This window comes from Hyperoodon ampullatus (assembly GCF_949752795.1).
Source record: "Hyperoodon ampullatus genome assembly, chromosome: 11".
Classification (NCBI taxonomy): domain Eukaryota; kingdom Metazoa; phylum Chordata; class Mammalia; order Artiodactyla; family Ziphiidae; genus Hyperoodon; species Hyperoodon ampullatus.
Window position 1 is genome coordinate 100,527,392 of NC_136924.1, and position 16,278 is coordinate 100,543,669.

General features: G+C 36.4%; 1 protein-coding gene across 2 annotated transcripts in view; it reads left to right on the top strand.

Annotated features, from left to right (window-relative positions):
* The window catches only part of ERC1 (ELKS/RAB6-interacting/CAST family member 1), a gene marked incomplete at both ends in the record, with an annotated part of 344,584 nt that overhangs the window by 39,240 nt on the left and 289,066 nt on the right, over positions 1–16,278 (top strand). For both annotated transcript variants that reach the window (XM_079715876.1, XM_079715877.1), the window contains one exon: positions 8,672–9,088. In XM_079715876.1, the coding sequence (XP_079572002.1) occupies positions 8,672–9,088 (417 nt within the window). The remainder of the gene's footprint in view (positions 1–8,671; positions 9,089–16,278) is intronic.

Genomic DNA, 16,278 nt, shown 5'->3' on the forward strand with positions numbered 1-16,278 from the left:
TTGCATAATCAGTTTATCCATTCTCCTGTTGATGGGGTGGTTTCCAGTTTTGGCTCTTACGAATAAAGCGGTTGTAAACATTTTTATACAGATTTGTTTGTGGCCATGCTTTTATTTCTCTTGCGGAAATATCTAGAAGTGGAATCGCTGGGTCATAGGGTAAGTGCATGTTTAACTTTCCCCTAAAAGTATGCAGTCAGCTGAAGTGAAGTGAAAGATTTTGTGGTCATAGACCTAAGTATTCAAATTGAAAATACAACGTGATGAGTAAATATGGATATAGGAGATAAATGAAAATAATGGTAACACGTGTATTTACTGGAGTTTATGTGATAAAATTGGTGAGAGTCAAGAAAACAAATGTATTTCCTTTTAAATACCCCATGAAGATCCCATATGGTTTTATTTCCTCTCAACATGCTGCTAAAACATGAAGCAATCTTTTGTATTGTCTGTTTACTACCTAAATTGATTTTCAAAAAATTTTTATTAATTTTTAGATTTCTTTTGTCTACTTAACATTTTTACAGAAGCATGTGCAAAAGAGTCTTAGATATGCCTTATTTGATGGTTGCCATGGAAAAATTAAGGTATTGTGTACAAAAATTTATGTTTATACCTTGGTGTTTTGCTTTCGAAACAATTATGATTTTCTCCATAATAGTTTGACTTTTTATTGTTATTTTATCCCCAGATGCTTCTTTGGTTTTATTTCTCAAGATTCTCTTTCTCTTTCTTTTTCTTTTTAATTACACTTTTTAAAGATTTGTTCCTTGTAGAGAAATGCAGTTAAATTTTATATGTTGATCTTATATGCACCAGGCTTGCTAAACTCTCTTTTTTTAAAAATATTTATTTACTTATTTATTTTATTTTTGGCTGCGTCAGGTCTTAGTTGCTGCATGCGGGATATTCCTTGCGGCATGCAGGATCTTTTGTTGCGGTATGCAGGATCTTTTGTTGCGGTGCGCGGGCTCCAGAGCGCGTGGGCTCTGTAGTCGTGGCACGTGCTGAGTTGCCCCGTGGCATGTGGGATGCAGAACCCGCATCCTCTGCATTAGAAGGTGGATTCTTAACCACTGGACCACCAGGGAAGTCCCTTGCTGGACTCTTAATGATACAGATATTTTGTCTGTAATTTCTTCTGAGTTTTCATCCTGTATAATGACTGTTTCTTGCTTTCTAATTCTTATACCTTTGATTTCCTTCTCTTGTCTTACTGCACTTGGTTTTAGTATCTCTAGAACAAAATATAACAGTGGACTATTGTAGTCTATCAGTTGCCTAGTGTAGATTTGATTTTTACAAGAAAGCCCATTATTAAAGATGTAAGTCTTGAAAAAAAATGTGAGTAATTTGGTTGGTTTATTCTGGTTAGCTGATGTTCTTTGTATATGTCCTATGCTATTTTCTCCCCAAGACAGAATTATTTATGTAAATAATTTTGGTGGGCTTAATTTCAATTTAACACAGTTTAGTGATAGTGTGTGTGAAAGCATCTTAAACAATGGCAGTGTACACGAGTGCTTTTCTGTAAGACTGTACGGTCATGATCTCTTTGTACTCTCCCTCAATATCAGTCTTCCTTGCCTCTTCTCTTTTTCTGGAGGAAAAGGAGGGGGGAAAAAGGAGAAGGGAATTCTATAGCTTCTGGAAAGCTTTGGGCACACAGTGACTTCACTGTTGACATAGCTCTGTGAGACACAGACATTAACCCCTGTTAGCTTTATGCCATGAGCTGCAGCTAAATGTCAGCGGGGACCCCCCCACCCCCCAAACAGCCAAGCTGCTGCCTCCGGTGTGTGTGTTTATTCAGCTGAATCCACTCCCAGTTGTAGCATTGCCAGGGTTAGCTCTTAACATGTTCACAGCTGATTGGTATCGCTTAACTCTTCTTTCTTTATTTACCCTTCTTTCTTCTTGATTTATATACTAGTATTTCAGGGACTAAATCTGGGAATTTTGTTAACCTCATTGACATCTGTTGCAGGTGCTTGAAACTTTTGGGTTGTAGAGCATGAAGAAAGAAGTGAGCTTGATACTTAAAATGCTGCTAGACTGAACAGTACCTTTATGGTCCCTTGTATTTAATTCTGCCATTGCTTTGTTAGTACTGAGCATTCTCAAGTTAAACACTATGGAGATGGTTACTATAGGATCCCTCTGCTGTTTGATTTTACTTTTAAGGTTAAAAAATTTTTTTTATTTTGATGTTATTTTTTAATGGAATGACGTCTTCAACCCTGACATTGCTTAGTATGATATTTTTACTATTGTAATATCTGGTTTAGGATATTATCTTTTCTTCTTTCTGTACTTTTCTTCCTCCACCCATTCCTTCCTCTCTATTTTTGCCTTTTGTTCAGTTTGAGAGTCAGACAGGCTTTCTAGAGGAGATAATGCCTGATCTAAGGATGAAAGGACAGGTAGGATTTAGCTGGGAGTGAAAGTGAGGGAACGGGTAGAGGATACTCTTTAAGTAGAGGCTAAGGGGTAAGTAAATGGTATGGGAGTTTGGGTAACTGAAAGCTATTTGGGATTTCTAGAACTTGTACTAAAATCAGTTTATTGTCACTTGAGTTGTCTTGATGAGCACACAATAATAGAATGTATTAATGACCTTGGGACTTCCCCATTTTGATAGTATTTTCGTTTATTCTTTAATTTCTCTTCTGGGTTATGCTGGTATAAAGGCAGATATTCTTTTTTCTCTCCTGGATTCAGTAGCAGAGAGTAGCTGCTAGGAATCTGGAATAATTGCTTGTTCATTTTCTTGACTCTGACATCTTTTTTAGAGGAGAATAAGCTCAAAGTAGCATTCATTTAAACTATTTAATGTATCCATTTGAATTCTGGTGTGGTTGTTTCTTGCATTGTAGTATGTCTCTTGCTTGTGTTTAGATCAGTCTGAGAACTTGGTTTTGGTTTAATATTTGAGAGTTTACAGTGTGCTTTGCTGCACAGAAAATAAATCCTCGTCATCAACTGAAAGAATCAACGGAAAGAATACTAGACGAATGATGAGGCGGAATGAATTCCCTTAGAGGCGCTTCCTTTGTCTCAGTCTTGGAAATTCAGACTCATTAAAAAACTTTGAGTTTCTTCTAAAATGATAGAAATTAGAATACTTTCTTTTCATATTAAAGATTCATGAATCCAAATCATAGTAATCTTATAGAATCTAAACTTCATTTGAGTATGTTGCATATATAATAAGTGCTTTTATGTGTCCCATTTCTCCTTCTTGAATATTCTTAATTTAAAATTTATACTAAGGTATAGTGCTGGTGTGTGAGTGTGTATATATAGCTATTAAGTTTTACCACTTTGTAAGCTCTGTTTTTGGACAATAACTCTATCCTGCACTTTTTGTGTATGTTGTATAGTATTAAAAGTATAAAAGATACTTGTTGACAGTTAATTATTTGAAAATGCTTCTCTTCACTTCAGATCAAGCACAAATAAATCCAGAGTGTATAATTAACATTTTTTTAAAAATTAGGATTGCATTTAGTATTTTGGCCAGTTTGTATTTGAGATAGACTTTTTTTTGTGTTAGCTGGTAAGGAACTAATTGTTACAGAATGAGAGTAACTGTCTCTGTTATAGGGGAAAGATACAATTTTCCAGGGACTTGATTTGCATCTACTATCTAGTAGCCATTTACTTACAAAATAATGCGTGAAAATCTGTTTTTGTCAATCTTTCATCAAAAATTTATTGAGCACTTATCATACCAAACACTGTGCCGTGCCCCAGAGTAAAAAGATGAAAGTCCCAAGTTCTAGAAAGTTTTTCTTGAAGACAGATACAAAGAAATAAATTGCAAATTGGGCTGGTAAGTGCTCTTCTTAGGCGCACATACGGTACAGCACAGATCAGAACATCACAGAGCCTGAGGATCGACTTGGATGATGTTAGTAAGAATTATTATAAACTCTTTTGCATTTTGCATTGATAAAGTTTACTCAATGTATGTATTTACATGTTTCAGAAAAAAATCGTTCTTAATTTAACATAATAGGATGCAGTACTGGTATTTTTTCTAATGGTTATCTTGACAAATAGTGCATTGAACTCTCTGGGATGCAGTATAATGTTTGTGATGATGACCATTTTCATGTATCCATAATATTCTTTTTCTGTAACTAAAAATAGCTCTAGACTCCATGGTTCTGTCATTTTAGAAATCAGGATAAACTGGATCAAAGCATTCTCTTGTTCAGAGAAACTAATGGAAGTTTTGCCTCAGAAGAGCTTCTGATATTTGTCTAAAATATAGGAAGCATTGGTGTGATCTTTTGTTGTTTTTGAGATGTATTTTTCTAAAAAAAAGATCATAAACCCTATCAGAGATTTAAGAATTTTCATTACTGATGTTCACAACATCCTCCCATTTCATTGAGATACAGCTTGATGTAATTTTAGCACAATCCTTGAACTAAATTTTAAGCAGTTATTTTTCCAGTTTTCCAGCTCAAGCTGAGTGTTAGAGTGAGCAGAAGTAGACTAGTGAGTGTTGGTGTACAATTTGGAATGTGAGAAGTGTGAGATCATTTTGGAGAGTGTCATGAGCAGAATTCCCAAATAGAAATTTTCCTAATATCTGACAACTGAGATCGTCCTACGAAATTCAGCATGTCTGATTTTGGTCGATCATGGTAAATGTCTGTGATATGTGCAGATATGCTCACTTTATCTTCAGTATGAATGTGCTAGAGAAAGAGCAGCCTGGCTTGTTGCCCGCTGCTTCTTTCTTCTCCCAAGGGAATTGGCAGGAATTTTTATAAAGTGAATCTAGTTTGAATGTAGCCTAAAGAAGGGGTGCTGATTCCCATTTCAATGGAGAAATTGCTGTGTAGCCTTCTCAGCTACCAGTCAGAGCATCATTTTAATTCTATATTCTAGTAAAATGGGTGCAAGCAGAGCTGAAGAAGCAGGGCACATTAGTCGTTGTATTTTCTTTCTTCACCAAAACAGTGCTTGCCATACTAGTATAATCACAAGTGCCAAAGTGTATGTGAGACTGTTAGCTGTCGTCAACATCTGTTTCTCTTGATTTGAATGAATTTGGTGATGAGTGTCCAGAAAAGGAGGGACAGTTGTACCTAGAAATCAGTTTCATTGTTGAATTTAACTTCTGATATTTCCCTGTGGGATAAACTTGCTCAGGATTTATTTGGATTTTTTGACTTCCAAAGGTAAAGAATGAAACTGGGGGTTGATTATAGGCTTCAGAGAATTAGCATTTTGACACATCTTTTTATTAAGGATTTTGAACTCCCAACAACTGTTGAGAATCTTTACAGCATGATGCGGGTAGTTAAATTTATTTAAAGAATCATATTCATGAATTCAAATACCTGATAATTTTATTGTAAATTTATTTTTCGTAAGAAAAAGCCAATGCTTTTCGAGAGTTTGAAGACTGCCATAATTGAAAGTTCACTACTTGCTAAGCATAATACCAAAACCAGAAACTATAAAAGAAGAGGTTCTTATCTTTGCACTAAAAAATTCTCTATTTAAGTTGCCATAAACTATGTTAAAAGAAAAATGACAGATTTGGAAATATATTTGTAACATGCACAGCAGGCAAAAGGTTGTTTTCCAAATATAAAAAGATATTAAAGTGGATTAGGAGAAAGGTTAAATGTCCCCAAAACAAAATGAGCAAAGAACAAGAACAGATGAGTCACAAAGGAAGGAATACAAAGCGCCTGTAGATATGTGAATAAATATTCAGTCTTACTTGTAATCAAAGAAAAGCCCAAAAAAGAAAGGGAAGAAAGAAAATACCCAGTTGTCAAAGGTATAGGAAAGTGCTCAGACATCGTTTGGTGGAAGTTTAAATCTGTACAGACCCTTTTAGAGATAATTTGTTGTGTGTATTAAAATCATAACTGCATACCCTCTGATCCAGGAATTCCACCTTTCAGAATTTATCTCCAGGAAAAATTTGGATAGATGTGCAGAAATATACATGTGAAGGTGCCTGTTATAATAGTGGAAAATGAGAACCAAACTAAATATTTATCAATAGTTATAAGTAAATTATTTAATATCAACACACTGGAATTCTATGGCAGGCATATTTTTTCCTCAGTGTTTAAAATTGTTGTAAAATACAGCTTACATTCACCATGTTAAATTTACCATCTTAACCAATTTTCAGGTGTACAGTTCATAAGGTACATTCATATTGTTTTGCAACCATCACCACCATCCATCTCCACAACTCTTTTCATCCTGTAAAACTGAATCTCTGCACCCATCAAATAGTCACTCCCTGTCTCCCGTCTCCCCAGCCCCTGGCAACCACTCTTGTGCTTCCTGTCTCTGTGAGGTAGACTGCTCTAGGGACCCTCATGTAAGTGGACTCGTGTAATATTTGTCTTTTGTGACGGGCTTATTTCATTTGGCATAGTGTCCATCCATGTTGCAGTGTGTGTCAGCATTTCCTTCCTTTTTGAGGCTGAAAAATATCATTAGGCATTTTTTTAAATTTAATTTTTGAGTGGGTAGTACATACATTTAGTTCAAATTCAAGAGGAGGGTTAGGAGGAGAGAAAGATGGGAAGTGGCTGGGAAGTGACTGCAGATGTATATGGGATTTCTCTTCAGGGGTGATGGCAGTGTTCTAGAATTAGATAGTAGTGATCAATGTATAACTTTTAATATGCTGAAAACTGCTAACTTACTTTAAACTGGCGAACTTTATGGTATGTGTGAATTATGTCTCAATAAAGCTATTATTAAAAAATTTTCAATGTCAGTTACACCTCAGTTAAAAAAATTTTTATGCGGAATAGAATAAAGTTTTCTTACATGTTGTCCCTCAGTGATTCCAGTTCGTTCCTCCCTTCCTCCCTTCTTGCCTTCCTCCATTCCCCCAAATTAATTATTTCTTGTGTAACATTACAGAAGTATTTTTATTTCTTATGATATTTTTTATTTATAGTAAATAGTAAATATTTATTGTTCCCTCCCTTTTAACCAAAGTGGTAGCAAATTGAACACAGCCAAGCAGGCATCTCTGAAGTCTTTTCTCTTATTTTTAAAGGTAAAAATGTCTCTTTTTATTGATTACTTGCTTACTGTAGGGGATTTAGATAGTAGAAGAAAGGTGAAGAAAAATGTAAAATCTACCCATACTCAGACACTGGTAATTGTTTGCATCCTTTTAGACTTTTCTCTGCATGTATATACTTTTTAAAAATTAGAATTGCGATCATCCTATACTTGCTATTATATATCTGCTTTTTTACGCTTAATATGTTGTAACTGTAGTTTTTAATCAGCAAATATAAATCTACATTTAAAAAAATTGATGCATGGTATTAAACTGGGTGGACATTTCTCATTTACTTAACTCATCACCTATTAATATCCATTTAGGTTGTTTCTAATTTTGTCACTGGTATAAACAACAGTGAGCATCTTTGTACACTTGCCAGATCATTTCCTTGAGATATTTACTGCTGTTTTGCAGTTTGCCAAAAATTTTAAACAATGTATGTTTTAACATATATGCCACAAAGATTTCAGTGATATTATTAGCTCTGTGAAAAGATGGTACAGGCATTTATATCCTCATTTTAAATATGAGGAATCTGAAACCCAGAAAGATGGCAGTGTGTTCCAAATTAGGTTGCTCTTCAGTGTGAGAGCTGGAACTAAAACTCATGTCTTCTGATTGTGGGTTAGTTTCCTTCCACTGCGGCACACTGCCAGACCTTGAATACCTTGCATACAAAGAGTGATTTTCTGTTGTTGCTTCTTCATTTCTAAAAACATGATTCTTGATGTAACTTCCTTTTAGGTTCTTTGTATAATGTTCTAGAATTTATCCATTCAGATTAAAGGTTCATATACCTTCGTTAGCGATGCAGGCTAAAGATATACCCTCTGAAACATTTTACTAGCTTATCTGCACTAACATTTTCATTTAATTACTCCAATTACTCACTTATATTGTTATCTTCTTCTGTGTAAATAGCTCACACAGCCTCAGTTTTTTGTGTTTTGTTTTTAAAGCTTCAAGTTATCTTATTACCTTTGGGTACTAGCTTCAGTGGGCTGCGAGAATTGCTTTAATTCGAATGCCAGCTCTGTTACTTACTGTGTGATCTTGGGGTGAGCTATTTAAGTCTCTGCATGCCTGGTGTCATCATCAATAAAATTCAAATAATAGTACATGTGTTATAGTGAGGATTAAATGAATTAGCACATAAGGAGTGCTAAGCACGTTCTGGCATGCACTCATATGTTTATTGTTTAATGTGCTAACTTAATTGTAAAACACTTAAAAGTCATTGTGTATTTTGACATCCTTTGTGTCTTTTGGTGAAATTTTGTGTCTTTCCCCTCTCCTCACCTTCAGTTCCATGTAATACCTTCTGTTAATCTTGAACAGTGTCTTTATTTAGTCAAGCAAAGTGAGGAGCTGCCAGACTTACCTTGTTTCCTGTTTGTAATAAACACAAATTAAATTACTGACATTTTACAGATGATCTCAATCATTTTTAAAGACAGTGTAAAACAGAATAATGTGAATCCTCATTTGCTAAATGCAGGGTTCTGAGAGCTGTGGTAGCTGCTTTCATCTGCTTTGTTTCTGCTACTTGAGGAGGAAAGCTCATTTGGGTTTTCTTCTTTGTCTTTATACCAGCACATGCAGATGACAATCCAGGCTCTCCAGGATGAATTGCGGATCCAGAGGGACCTGAACCAGCTGTTTCAACAGGATAGTAACAGTAGGACTGGTGAGCCTTGTGTGACAGAGCTGACGGAGGAGAACTTTCAGAGGCTGCACACTGAGCATGAGCGGCAGGCCAAGGAGCTGTTCCTCCTTCGAAAGACTCTGGAGGAGATGGAGCTGCGGATTGAGACTCAGAAGCAAACACTGAACGCTCGGGACGAATCCATCAAGAAGCTTCTGGAGATGTTGCAGAGCAAGGGGCTTTCTGCTAAGGCTACTGAGGAGGACCATGAGAGAACAAGGAGACTGGCAGAGGCAGAGATGCACGTCCACCACCTCGAAAGCCTTTTGGAGCAGAAGGAAAAAGAGAACGCTCTGTTGAGAGAGGTGAGTGGCCACTTTCTCAGTTGTTATGACTGTCTTTTTTTCCTGATTAGTCAGCATTTTGACCTAGATAAATTTATATGCTCTCCTGAGCTAGTGCAAGGGAACTTCTTCTTTCTTACCTAAGTTCTGCACTGATTTCTGTTCTGATTTGTTGTCTTGTATTAGATGACGTTGGCTGGCATGTATACTGGCTTAATACCTTTCTCGGTTTTTTTTTCCCCCTCCTGATTTCTGTAGACTCATTTTGTTGCTAGAGGGCCACAGAATTTTCTTGATTTGTTACTCATCTCTTGATTTGTTCATAGAGACACACACAACAAAACCAGAGTTAGAGTAGCTAACTACTGCTCAATTTTAAAATATCAATAATTGAAAGTATGTGATTCCCTCAGTTTCGGTGTGCTTATAAAGTCCTAGGCAGCAGTAATGGATGTTTGCCCTGTGGTTTCCATGGAAACTGTTGTCTTGCTGTAAAAGATATGTGATAGAAATTATTTGCTGGGCTTCCCTGGTGGCATAGTGGTTAAGAATCCGCCTGCCAATGCAGGGTACATGGGTTCAATCCCTGGTCCGGGAAGATCCCACATGCCGCGGAGCAACTAAGCCCGTGCACCACAACTGCTGAGCCTGTGCTCTAGAGCCCTCGAGCCACAGCTACTGAGCCCATGTGCCTAGTCCCCGTGCTCCGCAACAAGAGAGGCCACCACAATGAGAGGCCCACTCACTGCAATGAAGAGTAGTCCCCGCTCGCCGCAACTAGAGAAAGCCCACGTGTAGCAACGAAGACCCAGTGCAGCCAAAAATAAATTAAAAAGAAAAAATTTGCTGCCCTGGAGGCACAGCTAGAGGGAATGATACAGAGGTATGCTGTCACTTATTTTTAGAGAGGAAGCTCAGACTTTAGCTTACCACTGTGACTACTGATAATTTTTCACTTTTCTATGTAATGCCTCATTTTAAGAAAGCTTAAGTGAAGAATTCATCTTACATTGAATTAAAAAAATGACATCTCTACTTCCCTATGTGAGGTCAGAGTCTTCAGATAATTTTCACATTTGGATAGGGGGAAAAAAAGTCTCAGAACTATTTTAGTGCCAGTCTGAATAATCCCTTTTTAAATGAAGTGTGAGGAAGGCAGTTAAAAGCAGCAAAACAGCAACTTCCCCTGATGATGGAAACGGTCTATATCTGCTCTCTGCAATATGGTAGCCACTGGCTACATGTGACTATTGAGCAGTTGAAATGTGGTTAGTGTGACTGAGGAACTGAATTTTAAATTTTATTTAAATATAACTAATTTAAAATTAAATTTAATTAGTCAAATTTAAGTATCTCTGTGTAGGTAGTGGCTACTGTATTAGGTAGTGCAGTGATGCATAATGTAATGTTACCCGCTTTTCTTAATAATTAGTCTTGACCATCTTTCTTTGTCAGTACATGTAGAGTTTTGTAATTTCAATTGAATTTATAACATTCTGTTGCATTTATTTGTACTTCTTACTGTTGAAAATTTAGACTACTGTTAATTTTTCATTATTATAAAACTGTGCTGCACTGAATATCCCTAACCATATATCCCTGTACATTAATTTTTTTCTTTAGCATAAATTTCCAGAAATGAATTTGCCCAGGGTGTGTACGTTTTCAAAACTCTGAATATCAGTCTTGTCTCCCAGAGTGATTGGACCAGTTTATCCTCGCAGAAGCATATACTGTATTTTTACGGTTAATCTGCAGCTATGTACGTTACAATCTTCAAATTACTGGACTGTATTGTTTTAGAAAATTTTCTATCAACTACTGTGTTGTAGGCACCATCCTGAGTTTCTTTCAGTTTACTTTAAAGAGTTTATATTTTAATGAGGTAACCTGGAGCCTGGCCATAGAACATTGTTAGAGAAGGTGTAATCATCTCAAATCAAACAGCATGCACCATGAAAACCCTACCAGCATCTTGATGAACTCTGAATGTTATGTTTTTACTCCTTCTGTTCTGAATATTTCAACCTGTGCCCATTTATTTTTGAGTTTTGGAGTTAATAAATAGTGAATAGTTAAGGATTATGAAAAGCCACAGTGTTATTCTGGCAGAGAGCAACCAGAAATATGGTGAATTTGAACAAGTAGTAGGAAAAAACTTGAATTTAAGACTAATTTTGAAGTAACAAGCTCTACAAATATTAAGTCCCACTTCTGAACATAATGTGGAAAGAAATATAGGCCCTGTCAGTTGTATCAATACACAATTCCAGTTGCTATTAGTAATGTAGCATCATCTTACAGGAAACACAGTCCTATGGATTAAAATTATTTAAGAGCAAGTAGAAGTGATTGCTTCAGGAACACATGTTTAGAATGCTGGTTCTCCTTTCTTTTTCTCCTACTTGCCTTCAAGACTTAGCTCAAATTTCAGTTCTGCTGTGAAGTCTTCCTTGTGCAGCTCTATACATATATGTAGATGAGCCAGTAATATTATAGTATACTTCCATGTGTGTTTCTTCATTGTTCACTTAATTTTTTGCACCAAGGATGTGGATATATATATATATATATATATATATATATATATATATATATATATATATATGAAATTTTATCTTGCACAGTGGGTACTCAAGAAATGTTGGTTGAATAAGTTGAAATGTAGGGAAAGAAGTTTAAGCCTGGAGCTTACAGAAAGAAGGATCGCTTTTCCAATTCTTTTTTCTCCAGTGTGACCACTGGATACTAAAACCTGACGAAGGTTAGAAAACAAACTAAAACCCCAAACCAGTTTTGCTTATGACCTTAGATATAGAAGTTATAAATAAGATATTGGCAGATAAAATCAGCATTATGATAAAAGGATAATATTCTGACCAAAAGGAGTTTATTCTAGGAATTCAGAACGGCTCAATATGTCATTCACAGTTATAATTTGTAATAGGTGAAAGGAAAAGATAACCTTGTAGTGTTTGATAGCTATCTCAAAGACATTAGATAAAATGTTACAGACACTTTGAAAACTAAACCAAATGAACTAAAATTAAGAATTGAATGATACTTTTATAGCATGATTTAAATAAAACAACTCAGTAAATGTGTGTTATAAACATATTTTAAACTAGTAACCAGAATTGTGCTTAGTCTGACGTACACTAAGACGCATCCATTAAAGTTAGGGAGAGGCAAAGACAGCTGTGTTCATCAGTATTTACATTATTCTGGAAGTGTTAGGCAGTGCCGTTAGATAAGGAAAATGGAATAAATAATATCAGTAACGGTAATGGAAAGGATAGGGCTAAATTTTCATTACAGTGTAGATGGGAACATTAATATAAAGATGCTGCTTTCCCCCAACTCTGAATTTAGTGTAATCCCAATAGGAATATTCTTGACACGTGCCCAAATGATGTTGCAGTTTCTTTGCAAGAAGAACAGTGCAGGAACATGTGTTTAAGCAGCTCATGATATATGTGTTTTAAACCCAGTGATATTAAAATGTGTGGTACTGGCACAGTAATAGATAGCTAGATTGATGAGACAGAATAGAACTCAGAAGTAATATAGTTTTAAGCATATGATACATGTTTGGGAATAATCGCCATCTATTTGGAAAACAGTACATAGTTACATCAAATTAAGTTCTAGAAGAAGTAAAGAGCTACTTCTTAAAAAATAACAATACTAGAAGAGAATGTAAGAAAAAGCTTTTAAAACAATCTTGAGACAGGAAAGAATCTTTTATTGCCATAGCAAGAGCCTTAAACAATTGAATTTGTGTATGTTAGAAAATACAGGTAACAGAAGCTCAGATGGTAATTTGGAGTAAAACTTTGTAACATGTGGCTCGACTGTTTCGTTTCCAGAGTGACAAGGTGCTGGAGGCACTTGGCACAGCCTTTCTTTGCTCATTACTCAACAAACATCCATTGAGCTTCTAAAATGTATGTGACCCTGGGATACACGCTGGGTATACATTTTTCATGTCAGAACACATGGTCTGTGCCCTCCTAGAACTTAAAAATCTGGTGAGAGACAATAAACTGATAATTATGAGAGGAAATAAATTAGTTGAGTCTAATTATGTTGGGAGGGGGATAAACAGGGTAAGCATCTTTGAGGAGGTGCCCTTTAAGGGAGATCTGAAGCAAGTTGAAACAGTCTTGCTGAGCATTTGGGTGAAATCATTTCATGAAGAAGGTTAACAGTTTCAAAGGCCTGATGAGAAGGAGTTTTCAGGAGACAGCAAGGAGACTAGGGGACAAAAGCATATGGTCTAAGGGGAAGACAGGCATGAGATGAGAGGTTGAAGAGGTAGCCAGGGCCAGAGTCACACATTCCATTCATCAGATATTTACTGGGCACTAACCCATGTGCAGAGCACAGGGAGATACAGTAACAGTGAACAAAACAAAAATCCATGCCCTGTAGGAGACAAAGCACTCGCCTTCAGGATCCCTGCAGGTAATGCAACAATTTTATTCAAAGTACAAGAGAAAACTGCGCCAGTGTTTAATCAAGGGAGTGATCTAGTTTAGCTTTTAAAATTTACTCTGGCTGTGTTGAGAATAAATGGGGGAGGGAGAATTACGAGTGAACAAGGAAGTCTAATAAAGAACTTAACAACTGTAGGTTGGGTGAGTGGTGACTTGAAATGGCTGTTGTACATTATATCACTAGTGTGTCAAGAAAGGCAGAAAGAATTGAGGGCTGGCAACCCTGGGATATCCATAGGTTTTATTATTATTGGATTATTGTCCATCTTTTAAAAAAGCGGGTTTTCATCAATTCCAAGGCTCATAGTTTTTCCCATCTCAACAGTATGAAATTGAGTTAATAAGTCTTATCCTTGATGGCATCTTGAAATCTCTGTCAGCAAGGCCGCAGTCCTGCTCGATTTGTTTGCCTGTGTACTCACAAACAGTTAACAGCTGCTCATTTTAGTCAGTGTTGTGAGCATTGTTGCTATTTCTCATGTTAACTTTAGCTGTTGTTCATTATGTCTTCAGTAATATTATGCTGTGAATCAGCATTGAAACAGACAGTTATTGGTATGGAGAAAATTATAAAACAGTTCAAAACGATATATGATTAAACTTTATGGTTAAATAAGTAAAAAAGGGTCTTGCAATCAGTATAAAATAAAAATTCTGAATGATAGAAGCTTGGGTCATGGTTTATTTGGAGGTATTTCCTTCTTTTCTTTCCAGCACATTAAACAGTGGTTTGCCTTACAATCAGTGGCATCTTAGATTTGATGAAATACAGTAACATTAAAATGGCATTCATATCCAGGAACTTTTGTGATTAGTTTTCCATTTTGTTTATGAACATGATTCTGTAGATAGCAGGTAAATAATTCCCCCAAATAAAAGCCAAAGAAGAAAAACAAAAATTAAATTAAGCATTGTATTTTCTGTTTGTACTGAAATTACATTGTTACGTGACTTATTGTTAGGTTTTGTATTGTTTACTGGAGTGCCTTTCCTTTGATGGATAGAAGCGTGAAGACATCTATTGGACACATACTGAAGTACACTCAAGACATGGTTAGTGCCTGGGGCCAGGCGTATGGAGTTTTAACAGGCTTTACAGGTGATTGATTCTGTGATACACCAAAGTTTGGTTCTCAGTCTGTTGGCAGAACATACCTGAATTGGCTATGGAATTTTTGGATCAGGTATCCATATGCATACCAAGCATTGTCTATAGGCTGAATAAATATTTCAGTTCTATATGTGCTCCTGTTTTTTTGAAATGTAGATCCTATTGTGATGAATAAAATACTAATTTGTTGGGAATTCCCTGGCGGTCCAGTCGTTAGGACTCTGCGCTTCCACTTCAGGGGCCACGGGTTCGATTCCTGGTCGGGGAACTAAGATCCGCATGATGCACGACACGGCCAAAAAAAAGAAGAAAGAAATTAGAATACTAATTTGTTTTAAAACATTTACACGTATGTTAATTTTTGTCTCTATAATATTTCAGTCAACAAACCTTGTTTAGTACAACTGCTCTCATGTTAAGATTTGCAGCAGTGTTTGAGGTTTAAAAGTCCTACTCTTTAACTAGGTTCTAGGCTAGGAATTCTGGCTCTAACATGTCTGAGGAATGCCTATCTGTATCTTTGGCAGTTGTAAGGTAAAAGCAGAGGAGGTTAGAGGGAAAAAAAGAGAAATAAACATATATAGAAAAAAAATAGAAACCTTGGACAAAAGAGTAGGAAGAAATAAAAAAGAAAAAGCATCCCTAGTTAGTTTGCCCTTTCCTAGTGATTTTGGAAAGTGTGAACAGTTGCATCGCATAACTTGATTCAGGTTATCCTTCCTCACCTTTTTTTTTTGGTGTGTCATTTGTACCTCATTCCCATTTTGTCAGGAAGATATGTTTTCTCAGAAGCATGCGTTACTTGAGATGGTAAAGGGTCAAAGTGCAGTGCTGTCTGACAATGGCGGAGTTGAGGTACAGGAAGAGTAGTGCGGGTTCCTTCTTCACTTCTCCGTGTGGAGTACAGTAAGCCCAGAACTCGTGTGGAGGATTGAAATCTGCTGAAGGGACGTCTACCCTTGAACCAAGGGTGCTGGAGGCTAAAACCTGAAACTTGAAAGAAAGAAATTTCAGACATAAGTACTACTTTTCAGTCACAAATGCTCCTTTCTCTCAGTTGTGTAAGTAAATGTTGAGTTACTTTTTAAAAGAAAGAAACTACTCACAATGGATAAATTTTGTTCCTAACTTGTTTGTTTTCTTTCTCTAGTCATTATTCTTTAGTAAATCAGTGAGAGGAACTCAACACATTTTCTACCGTGTACCACAGTTGACAGTATAACAAGATCCAGATAATTCTGCCTGTACTTTAATTTGTGTAGAGTGAAAATTTTCAGGCTAAAAAGAGGGAAATAAAGCAAGCGCTAGCACATTCGACTTCTTACATTTGTCTGAATGGTACATTCTTCTTTATCCCCAGAGTCCTGTCCCTTTATTAACAGTGCAGGAGTCAGAGGCTCGATGTGCTCTCTGGGAAAGGGGGAGCTGGTCAGCCCACTGACTGCAGGACGTGTTCATAATGAGCTTGAATGCGCAGGCCTTTGAATGGAAATCTGTTACCACCGATAAGTTTTACAAGATCTTAACAGGAAAGCTTCATGCCTGCGAATGGTTTAAAGTGCACCGTAGTTCCTTAGCAGAGGAGGATTTTTTTTTATTCA